The 10,376-nt window shown below is 44.0% G+C and overlaps 1 protein-coding gene across 1 annotated transcript; it reads right to left on the bottom strand.

The window, feature by feature from the left end:
• Positions 1 to 43: 43 nt before the first annotated feature.
• UXT (ubiquitously expressed prefoldin like chaperone) lies at positions 44 to 6,557 on the bottom strand. Its single transcript, XM_007104194.3, has 7 exons — positions 6,459 to 6,557; positions 6,175 to 6,281; positions 5,124 to 5,205; positions 4,921 to 4,988; positions 4,546 to 4,653; positions 355 to 418; positions 44 to 139 (listed from the first exon to the last, which is right to left on the bottom strand). Exons 2-7 carry the CDS (start codon positions 6,270 to 6,272, stop codon positions 89 to 91), a joined length of 471 nt encoding a protein of 156 aa, XP_007104256.1. The 5' UTR covers positions 6,273 to 6,281; positions 6,459 to 6,557; the 3' UTR covers positions 44 to 88.
• Positions 6,558 to 10,376: the final 3,819 nt, after the last annotated feature.

The raw sequence follows: 10,376 nt of genomic DNA, 5'->3' as shown, positions 1-10,376 counted from the left end.
CGCAAACAGCAGGGATTAAGAGGGGAAAGAAGGGCCATATGACTCAAAGACATTCAGGCTCTTTAATGTCAGGGGAGGTAGGAAGAAGTCAATGGTGAGGCTCCGGGAAATTCTGCAGGCCTTGTAGTTCTCTAAGCCCCTGAAAAAGAGAACAGAAAAGACTGAACAGAGCCTGGGTCCAGGCCCCACCCCAGGCTTGTTCAGAACTCCCTTCCCTCCGAGCCAGCTCGTCTCCAATTTGACTCCAGTTTAGAGGGAAAGATGGTACTTCCCATCTCTGGCTCTCTCTCTTCCTCAGGTCACCACCCTAAACATTTGGAGATAGAGTCTGGGAATGGGGTGAGTTGCTCTCACCTCTAGCAACATGTGGATATGGGCCTTGATATTCATGGAGTCCTTGGTGAGGCTGTCGCTGAGCCTGGAGAAAAGAAACAAGAAAGGGCAAAGTGGGCCCCACTTATGATCATGAGGATGATGCTTCCTCATCATTTCAGGAACTACCTACATCCTGGATGACTTCCACACGGCAGGTGGTAGGACATCCTATTACCTGACCCGCTCCCATGCAGAGATGCCTGGCTGCCATCCGGACGGCACAGATTCAGAGACATTTATTGAACGCCTACTCTATGCCGGGTCGTTTTAGGTACTGGGGAGATAGCAGCAAACACAACAAACAAAAATCTCGGCATCGTGGAGCTCAAATTCTCATTAAGAGGGACAGTGATGGAATAAAACTTGGAGTACGTCAGATGGTTATAAGTACAATGAAAAAATTAAATGATAAGAGAGGATAAGGAGTGCAGGCATGGGGGCTGTAATTCTAATTAGAGTGCTTAGGGATGGCTTCACTGAGAAACATTTGAGTAAAGACTTAAAATGAAGAGGCGAATCATGTGAATACATGGAGGATGAGTGTTCCAGACACAAGGGGCAGCAAATGCAGAGGCTCTGAGGTGGGAGTGTACCTAGCATGTCTGAGGCACAGCAAAGAGTCCAGCATGGGTGGAGAAGAATAAGCGAAGGGGGGTTGTAGGAGGTGAGGTCACAGAGGGAAGTGGGGGAGACAGATCATGTAAAAGCTGCCAGGCCATGGTAAGGACTCTGGCTTTTACTTTAAGTGAGATGGGAGCCAGGGGAGGACTGTGATCAGAAAAGGGATGTGAAACAACTAGGGTTTAAGAGGATCCATCTGGCTGCTGTGTGGAGAACTGACTAGGGATAAGAACAGCTAGTGTGGAAGAGGAAGCCCAGTGAGGAGGCTATTGAAATAGTCCAGGTGAGAGATGCAGACTCACACCACAGCGGCAGCAGTTGAGGTGATGAGAAATGATTGGATTTGGGATATATTTTGAAGGTACAGTCAACAGGATTTACCAAAGGAGGATGCTGGGTGCGAGAGAGAGGACTTAAGAAAGACACCAAGGCCTAAGCAACTGGGAAGCTGGAGTTGCCTGAAACCACTCTGGCTCTGGACTGTTGAGTTATGTGAACTAGTCAATCCCTTATATCTATGCCAACTGGGACCAGTCTCACACAAAAGAATCCTAATTGATACAAAGGATCAAGGAAGGCCTTTCTGAAGAATGAGTAGGAGTTAAACAGTAGGACGGTCTTTTCCACAAAAAGTCCAAGAGGCAGGAAAGAGCTTTTTGAGGAGCTGTCAGGAGACCAGTGTTAGAAATTAAGCAAATGGTGGAAGGCAAGTGGCACAGTATAAGATCCAACAGGTAGGAAGGGGCTAGATCATGCAGGGTCTTGATATCATGATAGGAATGTGGATTTTATTGGCTGAGCTATCTGTCAGTGTAGGAGTGTTTTAAGGAAACAAAATACTGTTAAGAAAAGTAGAAGGCAACAACATAGGATGTCAAATTAGGAAAAAATAGTATGAACCCATTTATATATCACTATCTCCCAAATTTATATTTTCAATCCAGCCCTCTCTCCCGAACTCCAGCCTTGGGAGTTTTAACTATATCTTCAGAAAATCTACTTCAGTGTTTAACGATCACCTCACACTTAACAGGTCCTAGACTGAACTCCTGATCTTCCCCTCCAAATCTGCTCCTCCCTTATCTTCTCCATCTCATAAAATGGCAATTCCATCCTCCTGGTTGCTCAGCCAAAAACCTGGACTCCTCTCTTTTTCTCACACCCCACATCCAATCAAGCATTCTATTTAAAATTGCAACTGCTCCCTCGGAGGCAATGTTTCTAATCTCCAATCCTTGTTGTTCTCTGCAACACTGTCAACCTGTGACATACTACATCCTTATTTGTTTACTGTCTGTCTTCCCTGACTAGAATGTAAGCTGCGTAAGGGCAGAGATTTGGTCTGCCTTGTTTCCCGCTGTATCCTCAGGAACAAAAACAGTATATGGCACATAGTAGGCACTCAATGTACAAGCTTAGTGTATGAAAGGTTTCAACGCTTAAAAAAAAAAGGAGGAGAAAAGTATAAAGTTCACCAAATACTAGCTGTAACACAAAAGGGATATGTTTAATTTATTGCTACTGATTAATATGTAAGGCAGTGTTAATCGTCATATGGTTATTCTGTTTCTTCTATAATCATGTCTGCTTATGGGTATGGATGTGTACTCCTTTCTCTGTAATCAGAAGGAATGTACATAGAGACCTGATCCTCCCACTCCTCAAAGAAACAGACTAAGAACAGGAAGGACTGATAGGCCGTTTTGGTTACATAAAATAACCTGAAATAAAGTTACTTTAAAGTGTGTCCAGAATAACCAAGTATTTTAAAGAAGAGAGCGAGCTACACAGACTCAAATCTTCATCTCCTAGAAAGATTCAATTACTACGGAGTCCTACTAATTATCATAAAGTAGTAAGAGATTCACATTTCTCATTACACTAATAGACCAGGTCAGTAAATCAAAAAGACCAGACAGGGGGCAGGCAATGACAAATACCTCATTTTGGGGAAAGACATCAAGTCTCATAAAATTAAAACCTATTTGAAAGGCTCAGGAATCCTGTGACATAACAAGGAAGGCTTTGTCATAAAAAATTGGACTTGGTCTAAATGGCCACCAAGTTCAGAATTGCATTGGCCTATGAAACCAGGTCCCTGGACCAAACTATTCACCAACTGGCCTGATCAGTAAGACTCAGAAATCCCAGCGGGTCTGAGGCTCATTTGGGTCTATGGACACTGAAATTCTGAAAAGGTTTGAAAAGAGAAGAATTACTGAAACCTAAGGGAGGCAACTCTGGAAGAAATGAATGTAGGAATAAAGAGAAATATAACCTAGAAGGAATCGTAGATCGGTGGGGTTCACACTTGTGAGATGTTGTTAATCTAAGTGTATTTGCTCAGCGTCCCCTCACTCACTCTTTCTGAGTGAGTGAATGCTCACCATTCTCGGCAGTTCCTCCTAACATGGCAGGCACACTGGTTGCCTTGCCAGGAATGCTCTTCCCCAGACAGCCCTATGGCTTGTTCACTCAGCCAAGTGACTCAAATGTCACTTCCTCTGGGACGCCTTCCCTAGCCACATTTCAGACCTCCCGTCCACACTCCCAATTCCCGTTCCCTGCACAGAACCTTAAACTCAACTGGAGCCCATCCTTTATCCCCACATTACCTCCCCATCACCACCAACAGAGATGTGCTTCAATCCCCACTTAAATCTATTTCCAGCATATGCTTTTAAATTCATTCAACAAACAGAGTGCCTACTGTATGCTATGTGCTATTCTAGTGACTTGGGATATAGAGAAAATCTCTCCCTTTGCAAAGCTTATATCCTAATGCGAGGAGACAATGAACATTGTAAAGAAGTAAATTACACAGTAAACATTAGGAGGTCATAAGTGCTAGGGAAAAAAAGAAAAAGTAGAACAAGGGAGGGGAATCAGGAGTGCCAGGGGTTGCAATTTTAAAGTTAGGTTATAGAAAGCCTCATTGAGGAAGTGACATTTAAGCAAGACTTAAATTGAATAAGGAGAAAGGAAGCAATGCAGGTACCTGGGGAAAGAGTGCTGTAGGCAGAGAGAAGAGCCCCTGCAATCACGCTGAGGTGGGATCATTCTGAGGGTGTTTAAAGAAGCCTGTGAAGGTTAGTGTGGTGAGAGCACAGTGAATGAGCAGGAAAATCAGCAGGAGGTGAAGTCAGAGGTAATTTGTTTTATTGTTTCTGATTTATAGGCTGAGACCTCCAGGATCTCGTCAAAACTGTGCTAATGTGTAACAGTTATAGTCCTTCTAGAAGGTAAGCCTTCAAGGAACCCTTCTATCTTGTTCCCTGCTGCCTCCCCACCACCAAGCACAGAGCCTGGCACACAGCAGATGCCCAGTAAATTTTTGTGTGAGTGAACAATACAAAGACCATTTATCAGTGCTTATTATGTTCTACACCTGGGGCTAAGCTTTGCATCCCCATTTTCCTCAGCCCTAGCCCTGAGCGGGAGGGGAGATGGGTTCCTAAGTATCATCCCAGGCAGCCATGGGGAAAGGGGGAAGAAGGGTGTTGCAAATGGTGGTGTTTTTTAGGCACTATCCTCATGCAATGGACTTACTCTGTGAGGAGACTGCTCTTACGATCAATGAACCTGAGAGCTTCTGCCAGTGTCAACTCCAGGAAAAAACCATATCCGAGGGCCACATAGATCCGTGAAGTGTCTGGGCTAAGGAAACAGTGGTTAGAGGAAGCGGGGAAGTTCTTATCACTGTTTAGCACACCACACAGTTTGAGATTTTTTTTACTCCCCTCTCCCCCGCCTTCCCAAATTGAAGCTCTGAGTGGGCAGGGATTTTGTCCTATCTTATTTACTGTCACATCTCCAGCACCTAGCAGTGTCTGGTACATAGCAAATACTCAAAAAAATTTTTTGTTGAATGAAGGAAAGGGGAAGCTGAACCCTGTGGGCTCCGAGGGGCGGGTAGACACTCACACCACTGTGTCAACGAAGAAGTTACAGCCCAAATCCACCTGCATATATAACTCCGAGTGATTAGCTTCCTGTGGGGCCGGGGAAAAAGAGGTAGGGATCAGTGGTCAATTTCTAGGTTAGGTGACAGGTTTTGGTCTGGGGTATCTCCTCTCTTCCCCCTCCTTTGCCCACAAAAAGATGGTACCTAACCCTGGCATCTTTACCTGGAGTCGCTCAATGACATTTCTCAGTTGAAGGTATTTGGCCAGCTGCTCATATACCTTGTCGCGATGGTCCAGCACCTTTCTGATGGGACAAGAGTAAAATGGTGACCAAGAGGAAGCTCTGTCTCTCTTGGAATACCTCATATCATGACCCTCTGAGACTCTCATGTCACCATGCCCTAAAGAGGTGTTTTAGTGCAGAAGTCAATATTTGAACTCTGGGTCAGACTACTTCGGTTTGAATCCAGGCTTTCCATTTTACTAGCTGTGAGATTTTGGCAAGTGAGTAACCTTTTTGGAACTCAATTTCCCCATCTTTAAAATAGGAATAACGAGTATTACCTCACAGAGTCATTAGAAGGATTAAATGAGTTTACTATAAAGCATTTAGAATAGTGCCTGCCAAACAAGAAGCTCTATATATGTGATAGCTATTATTTATTAGTATGATTACACTCTACTCCCAATGCCTCCCTCCAATCAGGATACCTCATTCGCACCCTAGAAAAAAATCTTCCATCCCTTTTAGGATGCTCATAATCCTAGACCTGAAAACTCTACTTCCTCTTCAGATTAATAATGATAGGAATAATAATTTTTCATACTCATTGAGCCTCTAGTATCCAAGTTAAATCCTTTACAAGGACTGAACACGTTGAAAACTCAAAACCACCACATGAGGAAGGTTGCATTAACTTCCCCATTTCACAAATGAGAAAACTGAGGCACAGAAACTCGAGGCGAGGTACAACGTGTTCATACGGAAAGCGAAACGGCCAAGCCAGGATTCGAACCTGAAAACTCGCTCGTAACCCTTAAGCGCCATCTGAGCCCGCGCATGCGCGGACACACCCTCCATTAAGACCGCCATGTCTTCCCTCCCCCGCCCACCGTCGCACCCCGGATATCGCCCCTCCTACCCCCTCGAATGGCGCGCGGGGCCGGGTTCCGAACGCCTCATCCACCAATCAGAAGGCTACGCCCTGACTTCGAACGCCCCGCTCACCACGTGCACCGCTCCAAGCGCCCCGCCCCCTACCCTGTCACTCACCTCAGGTCCCGCTGCAGCACGTCAGAGATGAAAGCCTCATAGCGCAGCACTTTCTCCGCGGTGGCCTCCACCGCCCGCCGTTTAGGGGGCGTCGCCATGATGGGCTCCTGAGGAATGAGGAGGGGGAAGACCACGATAACCACTCAGTTTGCTCTCAAGCACAGTACATCTGCACCCTCTCAACGTTAGGAGTGGGGTCATCCGGCTCAAGCTGGGGGTTCAGCCTTCTGCCTCTCCCAACGCTGGGACCCGGTCACACAGGGACACCCAAACGCGGCCGTTACCTGAGAGCCGCCGGCAAAAAGAAGGATTGGTAAGAACCTTAGCTTCCGGGTGGCGCGGGTAAATGACGTACAACGAGGGTGCTGGCCAACCAAATAACCAGGTGGTGTGGGGTGGTCCTGAACAGAAGAAAACGCCTGAGAGAAGAGAAGGGCGGGGCTTTACAGAATCCGATGAGATTAAGGAAGGCTGCAGAGGGTGGGAACCGGGACTGAGCGCGGAGCCTATGAGGACTGTGCGTGGTTGGTGGGGGTGGGGTTTAACGGGATTTGGCGGGTTCCAGAGGAGGCGGGACGCACAGGTGGAAGTAGAGAGAGTAAAGCGTTTAGTATTTAAAAGTAGGAGCTTCACAGGGAGATCAGCTCGGTGCTTTGTGACCACCTAGAGGGATGGGATTGGGGTGGGAGGGAGACGCAAGAGGGAGGAGATATGGGGATATATGTATACCTATAGCTGATTCACTTTGTTATACAGCAGAAACTAACACACCATTGTAAAAAAATTATACTCCAGTAAAGATGTTAAAAAAAGTTTTTAAAAGGAGACAGTTTTTCTAAAATGCACCTTTGATGACTCCAGCTCTGTGGCCCGCAATCTAACTGGGGTTCAAGCAGAGATTGACAGTGTACTATGTCTAATCACGTAATTTAATAGGGGCGTCAAATGGAGGGTCGCTGAAGTCCTCTGCCCAAGATAGGTTATCTTGTAGCTGAAATAGTTCCTATGTTTTTATTTAAATGTGTAAGCTTTTTATTAGTTTATTTTTAAGCACTCAAATTACCGAATGGATTTATTTCCCATGTTAAATTTTCAAATAATAGCATCTAACCCAGTAAGTCCAGGCCTGAGCCTGGAGGAGAACCTGGATGCTGGATCCCCCAAATGATATTCCCACCTGCAGGGCCTAGAGCACCCACCCCTATCAGGGAAGTCTCCCCAGATAATTTGCGGGTTTATGTGTTTTTTAAGCAAGCTTTGTTTCAAATACTCAAAACATGAGTAAGTCAAGCTTTTCTTTGCCCTGAGAACAAGATGATTGCAAAGGAAATATTGTGAGTTAAAAATATTTTTGGTAAATCTTCTCATGTTACATATGGTTACAATTACATTTAGTTTGATCGAAACAGACACTAGGTAGTTAGAAAAATATTATCGAGTTAATCTATACCATTTTCTTGTGAAAAAAAGGTGTTACATTTATTATCTTTACTTAACATGGAGAGCACAGAGTTCTGATGAGCTGGAGATGGGTTTGTGCAAGTCTATTAACTTACATTCCACAAAATTTTTTTTTCTTTTTAAAAATGTTTCCGACTTTGGGCTTCCCTGGTGGAGCAGTGGTTGAGAGTCCGCCTGCCAATGCAGGGGACACGGGTTCGCGCCCCGGTCCGGGAAGATCCCACATGCCACGGAGCGGCTGGGCCCGAGAGCTATGGCCGCTGAGCCTGCGCGTCCGGAGCCTGTGCTCCGCAACGGGAGAGGCCACAACAGTGAGAGAGGCCCGCGTACCACAAAAAAAAAAAAAAAAAAAAAATGTTTCCAACTTTATTTTTTACATTTCAAACCTACAGAAAAGTGGGCACTGAACACCAATATAGCCTTCACTTAGAGTCACCAAATGTTAATATTTGATAGCATTTGCTTTCTCTTATTTCAGAGCACACAATAATTGTTGACATGGCTGCATAGCATTCTGTCTTTTGGATGGCCTCAGATTTTTGAGCCAGTCTTCTGTTCCTCGATGTTTGGATGTGTCCAGTTTTTTTCATTGTTATAATCCAGGATAAGATAACAGTCTTTGCTTTCAAAATTTTGTATGCAACCATGTTTATTTTCTTGTGAAAAATTTCTAGGACTGTAATTTATTGATCTAAGGGAGGTCACTGTATTGTAAAGCAAGTGTTAAGTGACAACTGTACACCTACTCCCAATAACAAACTTCCTCATCCAAGTTTTACATCGAGGTCAGCACACTGTGGCCCCCAGTTTTGCTGACCCTTGTTCTCCTACTGCCTGCAAGCTAAGAATACTATTTACAATTTTAAAGGCTTGAAAAAAAGTAAAAAGAAGAATACTTTGTGACATGTGAAAATTATATGAAATTCAAATTTTAGTGTCCAGTAGTAAAGTTTTAAACATAGCCACACTCATTCATTTACTTTGATGAAAGAAATTTTCACACATTGAGGTATGGGGAAGTCATTCTGGCTTATACATGCGTTAACCTGAATTTTATGCTTACTAAAACAAAACAGCCTGTTTGTGGCTTATCAAACTTACACTGTACATCTGCTTTAATTATTAAAGAAAATGGCACATTGACCAGAAGTAAAGAATATCCATGTTAAAGATAAAGATTAAATGCCTCCCTTCCTGGGATGCCAATGCTGGTACTCCTTCAATGATAAGACTCCCTTCCCCGGTGCTAAGGTCATACTGACTTGCTCTGCACGTGCTGATCTGTTTTTTTTTTTAACTTTGAAGGAATGTATCCCTGACCTGTTTGATGTTCTTTGTTCTGACAAGATATAAAACTCAGCTGAAAACCAAGCTTCTCCGGAGCAGTTCCTCAGAGTTATCTAAGAGGCTGTCTTCTGGGCTATAGTCCTCAGTTTCGCTCAGTTTTACTCTTTTCTATTCCTATTCCTATTCCTATCATAGATTGTTTATTGATTATTTCTGTTGACAACTTATTGTCTGTGGCTGCTTTCATGCTGTGTTAACCAAGAATTCCAAGAACGGAGGCGTGGTTGAAATAAAGAGGCATTTATTTGGGGTTTGTTAGGACTAGTCCAGGAGACACAGACCCAAGAAGCACTTGAATTGTGTTCTGCAGGACTACGAAATGGGGGAGTTTTATAAAGGCAAAAAACACCACAAGGTTACATAAACTGTCAAGAATTAGGATTGCAGCTGGTAAGAAGTGAGTGTGCTTGTTAAGCAAGCATTGGCTGGGGTCAAAATGATTACATAGATGCCAAGGGGGGACTTTGAAACTACAAGGTTGCAACTAGCAGCTGCTAGCAGATATTGTTTTGAAAAGGCCCGCTGGTGTCCTTGAGTTTGATACAGTTCAGAGAAAATTCAAGTTCTAGTGGTGCAGGGATGTGTCTGAGACCAGATCCCCAGCAGCTGCCCAACTCCATTTTTTGTATGTCTGAACTGTGATTACTCCATTATAATTTCAATTTGTCATCAGTACAATGGTAGAGTTGAGTAGTTGCCAAAGAGACCATATGGCCTGAAAATTCTAAAGAATTTACTATCTGGCCCGTTACAGAAAAAGTTTGCCAATCCTAGCTCTACACGATCATGTCAGTCACCAATACATAGGTTGGGACTATAATAAGCACATGGGCCTCCCTGGCTTCAACTTGTGACCTCTTACTGGCTTATGGGTGGGCGTTTTCAGGCTTCTGGGAGATACGAGGCTCTTATATCTCTATTTATATTTTCTCTTCCTCCGGTCCAACCTCCTATCCCCTAACCTCCCCCAGCTCTGACTTAGAGATCTCTGCCTTTGCCTTTACCCAAGAAGAGTAAGAAGCAACTGAGGCCCAGATGAGTTATATCTCATTTGTTCATTCACTACCTACTTTATTTTCCACTGGATACTTGGAACCTGATAAAAATACATCCCATTAAATTGAAAAGTAAAGGTAAGATCACAGAAAATATAAAGCAAGTAAAAGATTAACATCAAAGAAGATTGGGAAGTAGGTATGAAATTCACATCTGTGCATAGCTGTGAATTTGTCTCTGATCTTCCCACAGCCATAGCGGAAAGGAAACTGGGTTAGTTATGTCGATGAAAATAATCATTCAACAATCTAAATATAATAGGAATAGAAAAGAGTTTTATTTGAGCCAAATTGAGGACTCTAGCCTGGAAGGCAGTCTCTCTCAGATAACTCTGAGGA

Source organism: Physeter macrocephalus, chromosome 21 (genome assembly GCF_002837175.3).
Source record: "Physeter macrocephalus isolate SW-GA chromosome 21, ASM283717v5, whole genome shotgun sequence".
NCBI classification, from domain to species: Eukaryota; Metazoa; Chordata; class Mammalia; order Artiodactyla; family Physeteridae; genus Physeter; species Physeter macrocephalus.
This window is presented reverse-complemented; position numbering and strand designations above follow the sequence as displayed.

Bases quoted from the DNA above. Each gene is read 5' to 3' on its own strand.
- UXT (XM_007104194.3), bottom strand. From the start codon at position 6,272: ATGGCGACGCCCCCTAAACGGCGGGCGGTGGAGGCCACCGCGGAGAAA. The intron at 419-4,545 runs GTAAGTCCATTG...TCTTTTCTCCAG, and splicing joins AAGAGCAGTCTCCTCACAGA to GCTCAGCGACAGCCTCACCA. The intron at 140-354 runs GTGAGAGCAACT...TCTCTTTTTCAG, and splicing joins ATATCCACATGTTGCTAGAG to GGGCTTAGAGAACTACAAGG.